Source organism: Eschrichtius robustus, chromosome 4 (assembly GCF_028021215.1).
Source record: "Eschrichtius robustus isolate mEscRob2 chromosome 4, mEscRob2.pri, whole genome shotgun sequence".
NCBI lineage: Eukaryota > Metazoa > Chordata > Mammalia > Artiodactyla > Eschrichtiidae > Eschrichtius > Eschrichtius robustus.
Genome location: NC_090827.1, coordinates 107,191,740 through 107,211,740, shown reverse-complemented (window position 1 = coordinate 107,211,740; position 20,001 = coordinate 107,191,740). Strand labels below are relative to the sequence as shown.

Sequence of the window (20,001 nt, the reverse complement as noted above, 5' to 3'; positions counted from 1 at the left end):
TAAAATTTCAAATGTCTACAAAAATGTTCTCTCCTAGTGCTCTACATTTCCAAGCAAGTAATAAAAAAACTAAACTATATTATAGCAGTTATAGCATAGATCAAAATCTTCCACCAGGATTTATGCTAGAGTGTTTGGAAGAGGAGGATATAAGAAATAACAAATAGCATTAAAACTCTGAACACACATGGCAGGGTATCTCAGAATGACAATCTCAGTTCCAGGCTGCCTATATCATAAGCAACAGGAGATATTTATTTAATTGAACCCTTTTAAGTCCTCTTTAAGAATAAGTCAGGGCACATAATGTTTAAAATAACAAAAATTAAATTTTACCATTAACCCAAAAACAAGCTTTGTTTTCTACTTTGATCAATGTACTAAAAGTTTTTTAAAGATTATATAATAATGTAACAATGTAATAACAGAAATTTTGTTTTAAATTTTGTAATTATCATTATTATATTATGTAATAGAAATAATATTTAGATCATTTTATTTACTTATTTAAAAATATTTTCTAATTAGATGAGATCACAAATTCATTTTAATACAAAATTAGTATAGAACAACCATTTTTCATTTGTAAAATGGACAGAAGATTAAAATTTTTAAATAAAATTTAAAGAAACATTACCTTCAAATAAACTGAGGTCTCTTCGTAGCCGTGGTCCATAAAGCCCTTCTAAAATACTCTCAAAACCTGTGTTATTAAAAAGAGAAAAGTATGTTAACTACTAAAAAAGCTTAATTTTACAATAATCAAAAACCATAAATTCTATATGAATCAGACAATTATAAATTTAACATACTATGAGGTGTCATTTTTTCCTTTAGATGAATTAAGTTGAACTAGGCGATATATACAACACAGCAAGAAGTCACACAATGACTACCAGGAATTACATGATTGTAAAAAAAAATGTAAATATTCAAATGTAAATATTCACTTCTAAAACAAGTAAACACCTTTGTCATTTAGAAATAGTCCCAGGTTAAAATAATGAGCAGATTTGTTTTGCAATGATTTGTAGAGATGAAAAGAATAATTAGAAGAGACATGTATTACAATCCTGTTTATACTGGTTACAAAAAAATGTTAACTTTAAAAAAAGTAGCATCTTTAACCTCAATTTTAAAAACGAGTAAATGAGGAGAAATTTTTGCTGTGAAAAGTATGATATATAAAATTTAAACCTACTTGTAAAAATTAAAACACAACAATTTTGCCTTGTTTTAAGGAAAAATATTACTGAAAATCTTATTAAGTTAACAAGACTCTAGTTCATGAACTCAGAGTATTCTACTTTGTGAATAAACTAATATTAAGATTTTACAATTTTCTTTTTGAAGTCTGCATCATATTCAGTATTAAGCAGGTTACTGATAAACTACAAGGCATCCTGGAAAATGACCAGGATGGCAAAATAAATGGAAAACCAAGAAAAGGAACTAATTTAGGGATGCTTAAATTATGAAGGAAAAAAAACTAAAGGAAGCATGATAGACCTGAAAAATAAAAGACAGATTTTCTCAGTAATATTTCTAAACTGTAAAACAGGAGAAATACTTCTGTAGAAATGTTTCATAAATCATAAAATGCTTTTAAAAACGTTAAAAAACCTCTATACTCAAGATGCATGTTAAAATCAATGGTGTGTCAGTCGAAAAGTGACTTTTTTATTTAGTAGAACATGAAGAAATGATGCATCTTACAACTGATGATGTCTTAAATTTGACAAAGTAAGGTAGCTCTCATAGTACTTGGTAAATATGTACTTAAAAAAATCTTTGTGAAATGATTCAGTACTAGTTCCCATGAGTGGAAATTTCAGGCAGAAAAGTGAATGAACTCCCACCAGAGGATGCTTTCAAGAATGCTACAGAAAAGACTTACTATTAGATAAAGACTCAGACTGAACAAGCCCCAAATCTCTATTACCAAGATATTCTATTTTGATGTGATCAATTTACTCCAAAAATAATATTGCAAACAACTATTTTAGGATGTTATTCTGTGGTATTTTGGACAAAACGTATAGCGCCCCCCCCACCCCCGCCGGTAAGCATACTGAATTTAAATAGTGTGTATTTCCTAGATTTAAGCCTGAAAAGAAAGCAAACATGGACTTACATTTTTCTTCTACTGGGCTCCTCAACTGTTCACTAGATAAGACCAAGGTCTTACATACCGCCTGTTAAGATTTATTCATATTGCATAGTGTTGGTGCTATTGTAAATGATATCTTTAGTTAAAAGTTTTGTTTCTTGTAGGCTTATAGAAACACAATTGATGTTTGTATATTGACTTTGTGATCTAACAACATTGCTAAACTCTGTAATTATAATAAGTTATCTGGAAATGCTCTACATATACAAATATATCATCTATAGATAATGGTAGTTTTGTTTTGTTCCTTTCTAATCCTTATTGCTTTCTTTTTTCTTGCTCTTGCCTTATTGGCTTAGCTAGCACCTCAATCATGATGTTGAAAATTGGTGGTGAGAGTGAGCATCCTTGACATACCCAATCTAAATGGGAACACATTCCAAGTTTCATCATTAAATATGTTTGCTGTATTCTTTAAGAGAAATACTGCTTATCACATTAAGGAAGTTCATTCTATGTCTAGCTTGCTAGGGGAGTTTTCCTGCCATGCAAAGATACTGAATTTTACCAAATCAATCAGTTTATTTATATTTGATTTACAATATTGCATTTCAGGTGTACAACACAGTAATTCAATATTTTTATAGACTATACTCCATACAAAGCTATTATAAAATATTGACTATATTTCCTGTGCTGTAGATTACAACCTTGTAGCTTATTTCATACCTAGTAGTTTGTACCTCTCAATCCCCTTCACACATTTTGCCCATCCTCCCACCCGTCTTCCCTCTGGTAACTACTAGTTTGTTCTCTGTAAGTCTGTTTCTGTTTTGTTGTATTCATTTATTTTATTTTTTAGATTTTATTTATAAGTGAAAACATACAGTATTTGTCTTTCTCTGACTTACTTCACAAAGCATAATACCTTCCAGGTCCATCCACATTGTCACAAACGGCAACATTTCTTTTTTTTTTTAAGGCTGAGTACCAAATTTATTTTGAATTTATTGAAATAACTATGTCATTTTTCTTTCTTAAATCTCTGAATATAGTGATACAGTGAATTACATTGAATATTAAACCAAACCTCTTCCATTCCTGGGAAAACCCAACATTATCATGAGACATATTTGCTGGGTTTCTTATCTTGATTAGTCCTTTCAAATTTCAGCATCTATGTTCACTAATGAGACTGGTCTGTAAATTTCCTTTGTACTTGATCAAGTTTTTACATCAATGTTATGCTACCCTCATAAAATGAGTGGCAATGTCCTTTCTTTTTCTATTCTCTGGGAAAATATTAGGAAATGTAGGATGCCTTGCTTGAACATTTTAAAAGAACATGCCAGGGATGCCAAATGGAAATAAAGTCTTTCTGAAGTACCTATTACTGACCAAATTTATTTAACTGTTGAAGGATTATTCATGTATTCTATTTCTTATGTTAGTCATAGTTTTCTGGGAACTTGCCCATTTCAACTATATTTTCCAATTTATTTGCATAAAACATTTCCTTGTATGTTTTTATCTATCTAATGTCAACAATATCAGCAGTCATGTCCTTTTTGCTTTTCATTCCATACTTGAGTTATTTATGATTTCTCTTTTTTCTCAGTCGAGCCATTAAGTTTCTCTCCCTCTCTTTTTTTTTAGATTTAAAAAGAATTCTTTTTTGATTCCTTGATCTTCTCTATTGTATGTCTGTTTTCTTATCCACTAATTCCTGTCCCTGCTTTTATTTCTTCCTGCCCTCTATTTTATTCTGCTCTTATTTTTTCTTCCTGAAATGGAAGAGCTCATTAACTTTCAGCCTTTCTTCTTTTCTAATATATGCATTTAAAGTTATTGATTTCCATCTAATAAGCTGCAATCCAGTCATATTTTCTCATCATTCAGTCAAAATATTCCCTAATTTTCATTATGTCTTCTTTTCGGGTTCACAGTTTTTAGAAGTGTATTTCTTAATTTCCAAATATATATGGATAGTCTATCCTTTTAATAGACTTCTAACTTAATTACACTGTAGTAAAAGAAAATACCCAACATGATTTCAATCTTGAAATTTTCTGAGACTGTCTTTATGGTCAATACACAATTTTTGAAAATTCTCTGCATATGCTTGAAAAGAATACATCCTCTAAAACTGCTGGATGCAATTTTACAGTTTTGGTTTTTCAATGTCTGTTTTTTCTATCAATTGTTGAGAAAAGTAAGCAAAATCTTCTATGAAATTGTGGCTTTGTCTATTCCTCTTTTTGACTTCTTTGAAATTTTGCTTTATAAGTTTTTGAGGCTACATTATTAAGTGCTTATAATTTTATAATTGTTTTATCATCCTGGTGAACAGAACTTCATATAATTACAAAGTGAACCTTTTTATTTCTAGCAATGATTTTTGCATTCGACTATATGGTCTTTTGTTACACACCTATAAAACACTTTTTGTTATTATTTCCATAATGTCTTTTTCAATCATTTCTTTACAACCTTTCTGTATTATTAAATAATATGGAATTTCTTTTTCTAAAATACTTCAACATTTTGTCAAAATTTAGTAATTTAAATTTAAGAGAGTTTATATTTGGGTTTAAATTCCTTATCTGTTTTTGTTCTATTTGTATCAAGCGTCTATTTTTCGCCTTTCTTGCAAACTTTGGAATTCACTGAATATTTATTGTTTTTTCTCTATCAATATGATAATTATGCCCTCTATTTCTATTCTTTTTGAGGTTATCCCAGAAATTAGGATACAGGTCTAACATTAATCAAAATCTTTATCTATCCTTCTAGGACTTAGACCTCCTTCCTATTTATGCTATTGCTCTATATACTTCACTAAACACTATGTTGTTTTATGTTTGCACACATATTTACCACTGTCTCTGCTCTTCATTACTTATCATATCTCAGAGCATTCATCTAGGAATACTTTGCTTCTGCCTAAAGTACCTCCTTCAGTGAATATGTGTTGCTGTTAACACCCTTCCTAAGACTCTGATCAAAAGTACTTAAGTTGTTCTCATAATATACTTCATGCTGCCCTCTCTCTCTCCTATATTTTACATTTCTTTCTCTTTTCTTAACTGCATTTAATTTCTTCTACTATATATATTCCACTTCACAAATTCCCTCTATTGCACAATCAGCTGATAAACACATCCTATGATTTTTTACGTCAATTTTATAGAGATAAAATTGTCATACAATACTATGTACCCATTTTAAAAATAAAGTTCAATAAATTTTGACAAATGCATATTTTCGTTTAACTAAGAACATAATCAAGCACAGAATATGTCTATCAACTCAAATAGTATCTTTGTGCCATCTGAGTAAATTTCCTGGAACAACCCAAAGCCCAAAGAAACACTAATCTATTTTCTGTCATTATAAATTAACTTATCTTTGCTATAGTTGCATATAAATGGAATCAGAGCATATATTGTTTTGTGTCTAGCTTCTTTTGCTCAGCCACCTGTTAATGAGATTTATCCATGCTGTTGCATGTATCAACAGTGCTTTTAATTTCTGAGGTGTATTCCCTTATATGGATATAGGGCAAGTTGTTTATTAAGTCTCATGCTGATGGACATTTGAGTTGTTTAAAGTCTTTGTGAATATATGTTATCATTTCTCTTGAATAAATAAAAGTGTTATTGCTGGGCTGAGTAGTAAGATTGTTCTGGTTTGTTGTTAATATTTTAAGGAATTGTACAGCAGTTCTGCAAAATGGCTGTACCCTTTTACATTCCCACCAGTAATATGTGAGAGATTCAGTTGCACCACATCCTTACCAACATACAGCACTGTCAATCTTTCTAACTTTAGCCACTGTAAGGAACATGTATGGGTATATAATAGTGGTTGTAATTTGTAATTTCTTGATGACTAATGATTTTAAGCATCCTTTCTATTGAAATGTCTATTTTGTTATGGTAACAGGGTTATGCTATGCAATTTGTATCTTACAAGTTGCAGCATTTATTTGCATAAAGTTGTTCAAAAGATTTTCCTACTACCCTTTTAATGCCTATACAATCTGCAGTGATATCCCTCTTTCATTCTCAATATCAGTTTAATTATCTCCTCTACTTTTTTATTGATCTCTCTGGCCAAAGTTTTAGCAATTTTATTGATCTTTTCAAAATACCACTTGTGGTTTCAATAATTTTATTGTTCATCCTTTTCTATGGTTTTTATATCTGTCCTACCTTTATTATATTCTTCCTTATAATTATTTTTTGTTTCATTTGCACTTATTTTTCTAAGTTTTTAAGGTGAAAGCTTAGAACACTGATATGTGACCTTTGTCCTTTTCTAGTAAAAACATTTAAAGCTATAAATTTCTCCCTATTCACTACTTTAGCTCCATCTCATAAATTCTGATAAATTGTCTTTTCATTTTCATTCAGTTCAAAATGTTTGTAATTTTCCTTATGATGCCTTGTTATGCGCGCAGGTTATAAATGTGCTGTCTATTTTCCAAATATTTAGGAATTTTCCAGAAGTCTGTTACTGAATCCCAACTGAGTTCCTTGTGATCATAAAACATGCTTTGTTAGATTACAATCACTTTAAATTTATTGAGATTTGATTTACAGGTGGCACATGATATACTATGTTGGTGAATATTCCATGTACACTTGAAAAGAATGTGTATTTGCAGTTATTGGGTGGAGTGTACTATAAATGTCATTTAGGCCTAGCTGACAAAGTGTTCTTTAAGTCTTCTATATTTCTATTGGTATTCTGTCTTATCTTTCTCCTTTAAGTTCTGTCAGTTTTTGCTTCATGTATTTTGAATCTATGATATTAGGTGCATATATATTTTTTATATTGTCTCCTTTGTGAATTGATTTCATCATCATTAAAAAATGTTCCCCTTTATCCCTGTTCTAAAGTCTTATCCTTTGGCCTGAAGTGTACTGTGTCTGATGTTACATCAGACATAGCAACTTTCTTATGATTAGCACTTTTTTTATACAGTTGACCTCTGACGAACATGGGTTTGAACTGTGTGGGTTCAATCACACGTGGATTTTTTCCAATAGTTAATACTATAGTGCTACACGATCTGTGGGTGGTTAAACCCACAGATGCAGACCGCAGATATAGAGGAACCACAAATATGGAAGGCCGACTACAAGTTATAGGCAGATTTTCAACTGTGTGGAGGGACGACATCCCTAACCCGCTTGTTGTTCAAGGGTCAACTATGTATCTTTTTCCATCCTTTAACTTTTAACCTATGTCTTTATATTTACATTGAGTTTCTTGTGGAAAACATACAGTTGATATTTCAATACAGTGTAAATATCTGCTTTTTAATTGAAGTGTTTAGATGATTAATATCTAATGTAGTTACCAATACGGTTGGGTTTATATCTGCCATCTTGTTATTTGTTTTCTATTTATTCCATCTGTTATATGTTACTTCCCCCAACTCTCACCTCCCGCAATATTCTTTTGGATTGAATAAGGATTTTTTAATACTCTATTTTATTTCCACTATTCGCTATTATTAGCTCGACCTCTTTTTAGATTTTTAGTGCTTGCTACTATTGGATTTATAATGTTCATTTTAACTTTTCAGTCTACCTTCAAATATTATAATATGACTTAATAGACAATGATAGGAGCAGTATATATCCATGCTCCACCCCCATTCTCAATGCCACGGTTATACATTTTACATCCACATCTGTTATAAATCCCACAATACATTACTTTTACTCTAAAAGGTAAATTATTTTAAAGAAATTTTTTTCTTAAATGTTGATGGATGTTTACAGATCGGGATGACTTTTTTTTTTAAATTTATTTATTTTATTTATTTATGACTGTGTTGGGTCTTCGTTTCTGTGCGAGGGCTTTCTCCAGTTGCGGCGAGCAGGGGCCACTCTTCATCGTGGTGCGCGGGCCTCTCACTATCACGGCCTCTCTTGTTGCGGAGCACAGGCTCCAGACGCGCAGGCTCAGTAATTGTGGCTCACAGGCCCAGTTGATCTGCGGCATGTGGGATCTTCCCAGACCAGGGCTCGAACCTGCGTCCCCTGCATTGGCAGGCAGATTCTCAACCACTGCGCCATCAGGGAAGCCCTAAAGAAATTTTAAACAGGAGAATGTCTCTCTTACATTTATGCACATACTTACAATCTCTGTAACCTTTTTTTCCTTTGTGTAGACCTTATGTCTAAAGAACTTCCTTCAATATTTATTGTACTAAAAGTTTGCTAGCAATGAATTCTTTCAGCTACTGTTTTTCTGGAAAAAAAAATCATTCTGTCTTCACTTAAAAAAACATTTTGTTAGGTATAGAATTCTAGGTTGATAGCTTTTGATGCCAGCACTTTAAAGATATCCTTCCATTGTCTAACGGTTTGCAAAGTTCCTGACTGTCTGCAGTCCTTCTAATCTTCGCTCCTCTCTACGTAATGTGTCTTTTTCTCTGGCTGCTTTCAAAATTTCCTCTTTATCACTGACTTTGCGCAATTTGATCATTATGTGCTCTGGGTGGCTTTCTATGTATATATTCTACTTGGGATAAATAAGTTGAGCTACCTGGATCTGTGCAGGGTTATAGTTGTTATCAAATTTGGAAAAATCATGGCAATTATTTCTCCCAATATTTTTTGTATGGCCTCTTTTTGTTCTGGATTCCAATTCTATATTGTTAGACCACGTGATATTGTTTCACAAATCACTAATGCACAGTTTACTTTTTTCCCTAGTTCTTTTTCTACCTGTTCTGTATTTTGGGTATTTTCTGTTGCTATGTTTCAATTCACTGATCTTTTCTTCTGCAGTGCCTAGTTTGCAATAGGAAACCAGATATTTAAAATATATAATTTGAAGAGTTCTGACATATGCATTATGCCCATAAAACCATTACCACAATCAAAAAAACTAACACTTGCAACACTTCCAAACGCACGCTCACTTTTTTTAAAAAATAAATTTATTTATATATATTTTTGGCTGTGTTGGGTCTTCGTTGCTGCATGCAGGCTTTCTCTAGTTGCGGTGAGTAGGGTCTACTCTTTGTTGCAGCGCGCGGGCTTCTCATTGCAGTGGCTTCTCTTGTTGTGGAGCATGGGTTCTAGGCGTGCGGGCTTCAGTAGTTGTGGCACACAGGCTCAGTAGTTGTGGCTCGCGGGCTGTAGAGCGCAGGCTCAGTAGTTGTGGTGCACGGGCTTAGTTGCTCTGCGGCATGTGGGATCTTCCTGGATCAGGGCTCGAACCCGTGTCCCCTGCATTGGCAGGTGGATTCTTAACCACTGTGCCACCAGAGAAGCCCCCTGCTTGCTTGTTTTTAATCCATCTATCCCTCTACTCAGAACCCTAGGCAAACACTATAGATTAGTTTACATTTTCTAGAATTTTACAAAAATAGAAACTTACAGTACAGACTCCATTTTTTTTTTTTTTTTGGCCTGACCCTTTTCATTCAGCAGAATGATTTTGAGTTTTATCCATACTGTCACCTGTATCATTACTTTGTTATTTTATTTTTTAGTATCTCTATCGTATGGAATTATCCAGTCAAATGTCGGTGGATATTTTCATTTTTCTTGCATATATAATTAATAGTGAAATGGCTGGGTTATATGGTAGGTTTATGTTTACCTTTTTCAAATTAATTTATTTTTTAAATTGAAGTACAGTTGATTTACAGTGTGTGTTAATTTCTGCTGTACAGCAAAGTGATTCCATTACACAGATATATACATTCTTCTTTATATTCTTTTCCATTATCGTTTATCCCAGGATATTGCCTATAGTTCCCTGTGCTATACAGTAGGACCTTGTAGTTTATCCATTCTATATGTAATCATTTGCATCTACTAACCCCAAACTCCGAGTCCATCCCTCCCCCACCACCCTCCCCCTTGGCAACCCCAAGTTGCTTAGCTTTTTAAGAAATCAAAATGTTTTCTAAAGTTATTATATCATTTTATGCAAAGATCCTCAACAAAATATTAGCAAGCCAAATCCAACAACACATGAAAAAGATCATACACCACAATCAAGTGGGATTCATCCCAGGGCCACAGGGATGGTTCAACATATGCAAATCAGTCAGTGTGACAGACCACCTCAATAAGAGACAAAAGCCACATGATCATCTCAAGAGATGCAGGGAAACCATTTGATAAAATTCAACATCTATTCATGATAAAAACTCTTACCAAAGTGGATGTAGAGGGAACATATCTCAACATATTAAAAGCTATTTATGACAAACCCACAGGCAACATAATACTCAATGGCGAAAAGCTGAAAGCCTTCCCGCTAAAATCTGGAACAAGACAAGGATGCCCACTCTTGTCACCACTTCTATTCAACATAGTATTGGAAGTCCTAGCCACAGCAATCAGACAAGAAAAAGAAATAAAAGGTATCCATATTTTAAGGGGTAAAATTGTCATTATATGCAGATGACATGATACTATATATAGAAAACCCGAAAGACTCCACATAAAAATTACTAGAACTGACAAGGGAATTCAGCAAGGTAGCAGGATACAAGATTAACATACAGAAATCTGTTGCATTTCTTCACACTAATAATGAAATATCAGAAAGGGAAAGTAAAAAAAAAAATCCCTTTTAAAATCACATAAAAAGTAAAGTACTTAGGAATAAACCTGATCAAAGAGGTGAAACACTTATATGCTGAAAACTATAAAGTACTGATAAAGGAAACTAAAGATGATTCAAGGAAACGGAAAGATATCCCATGCTTTGGAATTCGAAGAATTAGTATAGTTAAAACGGCCATACTACCTATCCAAAACAACCTACAGATTTAATGTGATCCCTACCAAATTACGCATGATATTTTTCACAGATCTAAAACAAATAATCCTAAAATTTATATGGAACCATAAAAGACCCAGAATTGCCAAAGCAATTCTGAGGGAAAAGACAAAGCTTGGAGGCATAACCCTCCCAGACTTCAGACAATGCTACAAAGCTACAGTAATCAAAACAGCATGGTACTGGCACAAAACAGACATACAGGTCAATGGAACAGAATAGACAGCCCAGAAATAAAACCATACACCTGTGGTCAATTAATCTTCGACAAAGGAGGCAAGAATATACAATGGAGAAAAGACAGTCTATTCAGCAAGGGGTGTCGGGAAAGCGGGACAGCTGCATGTAAATCAATGAAGTTAGAACACTCTCTCACACCATACACAAAAATAAACCCCAAATGGTTTACAGAGTTAAATGTTAAGACATGACACCATAAACCTTCTAGAAGAGAACATAGGCAAAACATTTCTGATGTTAAGTTATAGCAGTGTTTTTCTTAGGTCATTCTCCCAAGGCAACAGAAAAATAAAAAGCAAAAATAAACAAATGGGACCTAGAAAAAAACCTTACAAGCTTTTGCACAGCAAAGGAAACCATAAACAAAATGAAAAGACAACTTATGGAGTGGGAGAAAATATCTGCAAATGACGAGACCGACAAGGGCTTAATTTCCAAAATATAAAAACAGCTCAGGGCTTTCCCTGGTGGCGCAGTGGTTAAGAATCCGCCTGCCAATGCAGGGGACATGGGTTCGAGCCCTGGTCCAGGAAGATCCCACATGCTGTGGAGCAACTAAGCCCGTGCGCCACAACTACTGAGCCTGCGCTCTGGAGCCTGCGAACCACAACTACTGAGCCTGTGTGCCACAACTACTGAAACCCACGCGCCTAGAGCCCGTGCTCCACAACAAGGGAAGCCACCGCAATGAGAAGCCCATGCACCTCAATGAAGAGTAGCCCCCACTCGCTGCAACTAGAGAAAGCTCACGTGCAGCAACGAAGACCCAATACAACCATCAATAAATAAATAAATAAATAAATAAATAAATAGACTCAACTCAAGGGCTACTTAAAAAAAAACAAAAAACAAACAAAAAAATAGCTCATACAACTCAATTACAAAAAAACAAACAACCCAATCAAAAACTGGGCAGAACTAAATAGACATTTCTCCAATGAAGACATGCAGATGGCCAACAGGCATATGAAAAGATGCTCAATATCACTAATTATTAGAGAACTGCAAATCAAAACTACCCTGAGGTATCACCTCATACCAGTCAGAATGGCCATTACCAAAAAGTCTACAAATAAATGCTGGAGAGAGTGTGAAGAAAAGGAAACCTTCCTACACTGTTGGTGGGAATGTAAGTTGGTACAACCACTACGGAAAACAGTATGGAGGTTCCTTAAAAAACTAAACATAGAGCTACCATATGATCAGCAATCCCACTCCTGGGCATATATCCAGAAAAGATGAAAACTCTAATTCGAAAAGATACATGCACCACTATGTTTATTGCAGCACTATTCACAATAGCCAAGACATGGAAGCAACCTAAGTATCCATTAACAGATGAATGGATAAAGAAGATGCATATATATGCAGTGGAATGTCACTCAGCCATAAAAGGAATGAAATATTGCCATTTGCAGCACATGGATGGATCTAGAGTTTATCATACTAAGTCAACTAAGTCATACAAGAGAAAGACAAATAGGAATCCTATCATATCACTCATATATAGAACCTAAAAAATAATACAAATGAACTATTTACAAAACAGAAACAGATTCACAAACATAGGAAACAAATTTATGGTTACCAAAGGGGAAAGGGGGGGAGGGATAAATTAGGAGTTTGGGATTAGCAAATACAAACTACTATATATTAAATAGATAAACAACAAGGTCCTACTGTATAGCACAGGGAACTATGTTCAATATCTTGTAATAAACTATAATGGAAAAGAATATGAAAAACAACATATATGTATAACTGAATCATTTTGCTATACACCAGAAACTAATAGGATGTTGTAAATTAACTATACTTCAATTCAAAAAAAGTTATTGTATCATTTTACATTCTCACCAGCCATGTACAAATGTTACATTATGGCTTCTCAACCCCAACATCACTTGGTATGGTCAACTGTGTGTTTTTCTTTTATTTTTTTTCTTTTCAACCATTCAAATGACTTAAAACCTTCCTAATGTCATGATATCTCATTGTGATTTTTATTTGCATTTCTCTAATGATTAGTGATGTTGATCATCTTTTCACATGCTTACTGCCATTCACATGTCTCTATTAAAATATTTTGCAAAATTTTTAATTGGGTTGTTTGACCTCTTATCATTGAGTGGTAAGAGCATTTTTGTTTGTTTTTAAATATATTCTGGATACTATCCTTTTGTCTGATATATATGTTGTCGCTGTTTCCTCCCAGCGTATAGCCTTCCTTTCTGTTTTCTTAATGGTGTCTTCCAAGGAATAAAAGTTAATTTTGATGAAGATCAATTCATCCATTTTTTTCCTTTACGGTTGTTGTTTTTGTGCTCTAAGAAACTTTCTCTACACCAAGGCTGCAAAGCTTTTCTCTGAAAACTTACAGAAATTTAAGTTTTACATTTAGGGCTATGGTCCATTTTGATTATTTTTTGTGAATGGTGTGATAGAGCTGATGTTCTTTTTTTCTGTATTGATATCTATTTGACCCAGCACCATTTGTTGAACCATTTCTGTCCTTTTTACATTCTCCATTTTCCTCTTCATTATGTTCATGCTATCCTTTTAATCCTTGAGTATACTTAGGAAATTTTAATAGTTTTCACATCCTTATCTGCTAATTCTATTATCTGTTAATTCTGGTTCTAATTCTATTGACTGATATTTTTCCTGATTACGAGCTAAATTTTCCTGCTTTTTTGCATGTCAAGTAATTTTATTCAGATGCCAGACATTATGAATTTTTATATTGTGAGTCCTTTTTTTTTCCCCCTTGAAGAGTGTCACATTTGATTCATTCAGGAAGTTAACTTACTTGAAGATCATTTTGAGGCTTTGAAAAAGGCTTTAAGGAAAGAAGCAGAAAAGCCTTTCCACTACTACCTTTAGTTTTCTTGGATCTCCACTGAATACCTCTTGTATTCCATGACAGTACTTATTCTGGTTGGTGGGAACCTAAATGGTTCCCAGCCCTGTGTAAGTTCTGAAAATTGTTCAAATTATAGCTCACTGGCACTTGTCCTTTCCTAAAGGTGTTATTTATCAGGCCTTGTAGAATGTCATCCTACATATGCATGAAGTGGTTTTCAGCCAAAGATTCAAGGGTACCCTATGCTGGTTTCTTGAGCTCTTTCTCCATGTAGCTCTCTCCTTTCCAGTATTATGCTCCACGAGTTCCAGCCATTCACATACACCACCCTAAAGGTTGACCTTTTTCTCCTCCACTCAGCGAGACCACTTTTTGGTGGTATGCTACAGTCTGGAAACTACCTCTAGGCAAAAAGCTGGAGTGATCATTAGTTTCCTTTTCCTCAGGGACCACAGTCCTGTGCTGCCTGTTTTCCAATGTCTGAAACAAATTTCTTTTAAATACACAGTCCAGTTTCCTAGCTGTCTATAGTGGAGGATAAGTCCAAACCCTCTTACTTCCTCATGGTCAGAGGTGGAAGTTCATTCTCTGACTTGCTGATTTCAGTAATTTTAGTTAAACAAGTTTTATAATGTTCTTTTTCAAATATTTAACATCTTATTTACAGTTCCCCATTTCTTGCAGATATTTAGGTCATTTCTTTAAATATGGTAAGCACAATGATTTTAAAAATTAGTATCTGATCATATAGTGTGTGTGTATATATATACATACATATATATATATATATATATATATATATATATATATATATATATATATATATATATATATATATAAATCTTATATGGGTTGGTTCTGCTGTCTGATGGGTCTTGCTCATCTTGCCTTGTTTCTTTGTGCACTTAATTCAGTACTTACTGGCTTTTACCATCAAAAGATTAAAAATTCCCTAAGGCCTAGGATGGATGTGCCCTCCTCCAGAGATGCTTATCATTTGTTTCCAGAAAGCATCTAAGGGCACCGTCAGCTAGAAACCACCTTGTGGTAAACAGAATAATGAATGGCTCCACAGAGATATCCATGTTCCAATACCCAGTACCCATGAATAAATTATGTTACATGGCAGGGAGGAATTAAGATTGCAAATGTTATTAAGGCTCCTAATCGCTCACCTTAAAATGAGATTAACATGGTGGACACAGTATAATCACAAGGATCTTTAAACTGGGAGGAAGGAGGCAGAACAATCAGAATGAAAGACGGCATTATGAGAATGACTCAACTAACCACTGATGGCTTTGAAGATGGAAGGGGACCACAAGGCATGGAATGCTGGCAACCTTTAAAAGTTAGAAAATGCAACAAAATGGATTCTGCCCCTAGAGCCTTCACAAAGAAACACAGCCCTGCCAACAACATGATTTTAGCCCACTGAAGCCCATCTCAGGCTTCTGACCTCCAGAACTGTGAGATAAATTAATGTTGCCTTAAACCACAGAATCTGTGTTAATGTATTACAACAGCAACAGGAAACTAATATACACTTGTCTTAGTCCATTCAGGCTGCTGTAACAAAATACCAGAGACTGGGTGGCTTATAAACAGCAAACATTTATTCCTCACAGTCCTGGAGGCTGAAAGTCCAAGAGCAGTGTGCCAGCACAGTCAGATTCTGGTAAAGGCTCTCTTCCAGGTTACAGAATACCAACTTCTCCCTGTGTTCTCACACAGTGGAAGGGGCAAGCTAGCTCTCTGGGGCCTCTTTTATAAGGGCAGTAATCCCAATCATGAGGGCTCCACCCTTAGGACCTAATCACTTCCTGAAGGTCCCACCTCCTAATACCATCACTTTGGCCCTTAGGTTTTCCACCTAGGAATTCTGGAGAGACACAAACATTCAGACCACAGCAACACTTCAACCAATTTCATGGCCTGAAGTTCCTTGATTGACTCAGGGTACAGATGTGCTAGAAGGCCAGTCTGTGACAAGTTCAATCTCAGATATTTTCCTTCCTTTACGTTTTCCTTTTCCTGCTTTGATCATCAGGCAACCTCCTGGGTCTGCAGGGAAAAAAGATGATATAGGTCTGGCTGCATTTACCCTGAAGGCAAGGTCCTCTGAAGTCCCAGCTTAATCTGGATAGGAATATAAGGATATCTACCTTGAACAAGTTACAGGACTTGAATTCTGATCCTCTTGCCTAGTCAGCCAGGAAAGAACAAATAAAACAAATGACTTCACACTTAAGCAGTTTTTTACCTCTTATTTTCTTCTTACTTCTAACATTAGCCTGTGTATTCCCAACTATCTTTTCAGCGCTTAAAAAAATTTTTTTTAACCTAGCATTTTCCATTGTTTTCAGCAGAAGGATTGATCTAGATAACTTAGATCACCCTTACCAAAATCCAAAATTCCTAGTTCATTCTGTTTGACTATAGAGTTCATTTATATAAGTACATGCAGTTTATCCATTTCTCTGTTGAGAACTGTGTGACTTTTCACTTTTTTTGTTATTACAAACAGAGCTGCATTAAAAATCTTCATAAATGTGTGATCCTGTCCAAGTGTTAGAGTTTTTTTGGGTAGAAATCTATAAGTGGAAGAATTACTTGGCTCTCAAGTATGAACATTTTCAACTTTACTAGATATTGCATCATATGGTTGAAATCATCCTACAGTTCTAACAGTAATGTTTAAGAGTTCCTGTTTCCCACAAATACTCACCAAAACTTGGTATTACCAGGCTTTATATTTGTCACACATATGAAAATAAAATCACTTATTTTAATTTGCAGTTCCCTAATTATTACTAAAATTTAGCGTATTTTGAAATGTTGCATTTTCATATTGCCACTTTTCAACTGCACCACTGGCTTTTCAAAAATTCAGTCAGTCTTAGTATTCTGGGTAATAATTAGCAATTTCATGAACTGTACCCTCCCCCACCCCCCCCAGTTATGGCTTGATTTTTCATTTTGTTCTCTTATAACAGAAGTTCTGCAGGGGGCTTTTTGAGGTATAGCTGATTTTAATATTTTTTTCAGAGGTTTTTTTTTGGGAGGGGTTGTTTTGCTGTAATGTAGCATAAACAAACTTTTTTTTGTATCTTGTGTTATGGTTTGTACATTTTTTCTTGTATAAGAAAAATTTTTTAAAGTCATAGGTAATTATTCTATGTGTATGTATAAAATTTTGAAGTTTTGTTTTACAAATGTAGTTCTTTAATCCATCAGAATTCATGTTTGTGAAGAGTCTAATATAGAAATCTAATTTTATCCCAAGCGCCATTCCATCTCAATTGATTAGTAAGGCTATCTTTATGTCCTAAGAAATCCCAAAATGTAAGTCTGGATATTTTTATTAATACTTTATTGAGATATAATTTCCTACCATAAAATTCACTCATTGTAAGTATACAACTCACTGATTTTCATATATATACAGAGATGCACAATCATCACCACAATCTAATTTTAGACCATTCCATCACCTCCAAAAGAAACCTTCTGCCCATCTAGTCTCCTCATTCCTACAACCAACCCCAGGTATTGATTAATCCACCTTCTGTCTCTATAAATTTGCCTTTTCTGGATATTTCAAATAAATAAAATCATGTAATATGTGCACTTTTCTGTCTGGCTTCTTTCACTGAGTATAATGTCCGATGTTCATCTATGTTGTATCACATATTAGTACTTCACCACATTTGTATACCCATTTGACAGCTGATAGAACTTTGGGTTGTTTCTACTTTTTGTCTTATTGTCAATAATGCTGCTATGGGCATTTGTGGACATATATTTTCATTTCTATTGGGTAAGTACACACAGAAATGAAATCTTTGGGTCATATAGTATTTTTATGTTTAACATTTTAAGAAACTGCCAAACTGTCTTCCAAAGTAGCTAGACCACTTTATATTCCCACCAGCAATTTCTCCAGTCTTACCAACACTTATCTTTTCAATCATAACCATTTTAGTGAGTATGAAGTGATATCTCATTTTCCTAGTGATTAAATGATATTGAACATCTTATTATGTGCTATTGGTAATTCACATATGTTCTTCAGTGAAATGTCTATTCAAATCCTTTGCTTATTTTTTAGTTGGGGTCATCTGTCTTCTCATTATTGAGCTATAAAAGTTCATATGGATATAGTTCCCTTATCAGATATATGATCTATCTGCAAATATTTTCTACAAGTCTGTGCGTTGTTTTTTCACATTCTTGATGATGTCTTTTGAAGCACAAAGGTTTGTAACTTTAAGCCCAACTTATCAACCTTTTTTTGTGGATCTGTTTTTAGGCTCTCCATTGATCTGTTTGTCTACTCCTAAGTGAATACCACAATGTGTTAAAGATTACTATTTTATAATTTGAAAAAATATTCTTAATACCACTCAATGATTTTCTTAACAAAGGTCAAACATATCATTTATTGGAGTTATTCTTGCTTATAGTTCTTATGGCCAACTAAAAATGTTAACTTCTAAAAAAAAACTTGTTTCTTTTTGGTATACATGGATGTGGCCAATTTATATCCAGTAAACTTTCTAAACTCTTCTAGCAGTTTTAATAACATATCTATAGATTCTCTTACATTTTTATACACAAACACCTGTGGAAAACCACAATTGTAATTTCTCTTTCAAATCACTGTGCTTCCCCCCTACCTCCTTAATTTAATTGTTTTGGCTAAGGTCTCCAGTTAATGTTGAACAGAACTGGTAATACCCTAAAATACATACACAAGAAATAGGTGAGAATTACAGCACGCTTCACATCCAAAACTATGCAACCTAGAAAACAACGGAATGACATCTTTAAAGTGCTGAAAGAAACTATCAACCCAGAATTCTATACTCAACAAAAACACCTTTCAAAAATGAAGGTGAAATAAAGACATTTCAGACAGACAAAAACTGAAAGACTAATTATCAGAAGATCTGCACTACAAGAAATGTGAAAGGAAATTCTTCAGGTAGAAGAAAATGTTACCACCCAAACGTTTGGATTTACAGAAAGAAGTTAAGATTCCCCCAAAATGGTTAAGATGAAAGGAAATATAAAAGAAAATTTCCCATTTTGGGGGATCTAATGAAACTTGAAAGCTTTTGCACAGCTAACCACAAACAAAATGAAAAGACAACCTACACAGTGGGAGAAAATATTTGCAAATGATGTGACCGACAAGGGCTTTATTTCCAAAATATAAAAACAACTCATACAACTTAATAACAAAACTACAAACAAGCCAATCAAAAAATGGGCAGAAGACCTAAATAGACAATTCTCCAAAGAAGACATACAAATGGCCAACACAACCTGGAAAGCTATGCATGCTGCATCTTGACAGGTACTTTAGCACCCTCAGAAGTCAATTTTTCTAGGCTGATTCAGTGAGGTTCATAAATATATTGTTTTGTTTTTGCTTATAGTTCCAAGTCAACTGATATTCCTGATTAGTGATGAGATAGAGCAATGCTGAGCTAAAAAGAATTTTGCTAGGAAACAGATCTAGTAAAGGCACTAATATTTCCATAACCCAAACTCCAACAAACAAAAAAAACCCCAAAAAAACAAGGAAAACAGTATGGAGGATCCTTAAAAAACTAAAAATAGAACTACCATATGATCCAGCAATCCCACTCCTGGGTATGTACCCAGAAAAGATGAAAACTCTAATTTGAAAAGATACATGCACCTCAATGTTCACAGCAGCACTATTTACAACAGCCAAAGTGTCCATCAACAGATGAAAGGATAAAGAAGATGTGGTATACACACACACACACACACACACACACACACACACACACACAGAGGAATATTACTCAGCAATAAAAAAGAATGAAACACTGCCATTTGCAGCACATGGATGGACCTAGAGACTATCATAAATAAGTCAGACAGAGAAAGACAAATACCACATGGTATCACTCATGTGGAATCTAAAAAA

At 34.0% G+C, this 20,001-nt stretch overlaps 1 protein-coding gene across 8 annotated transcripts in view; it reads right to left on the bottom strand.

Annotated features, from left to right (window-relative positions):
* LCORL (ligand dependent nuclear receptor corepressor like) overlaps positions 1 to 20,001 on the bottom strand; it is a 181,707-nt gene that overhangs the window by 130,918 nt on the left and 30,788 nt on the right. For 7 of the 8 annotated variants that reach the window (XM_068543168.1, XM_068543172.1, XM_068543170.1 and 4 more), the window contains exon 2: positions 638 to 703. In XM_068543168.1, the coding sequence (XP_068399269.1) occupies positions 638 to 703 (66 nt within the window). Of the gene's footprint in view, positions 1 to 637; positions 704 to 20,001 lie in introns of those variants that run through there. The other variant, XM_068543164.1, reaches the window with a different exon arrangement.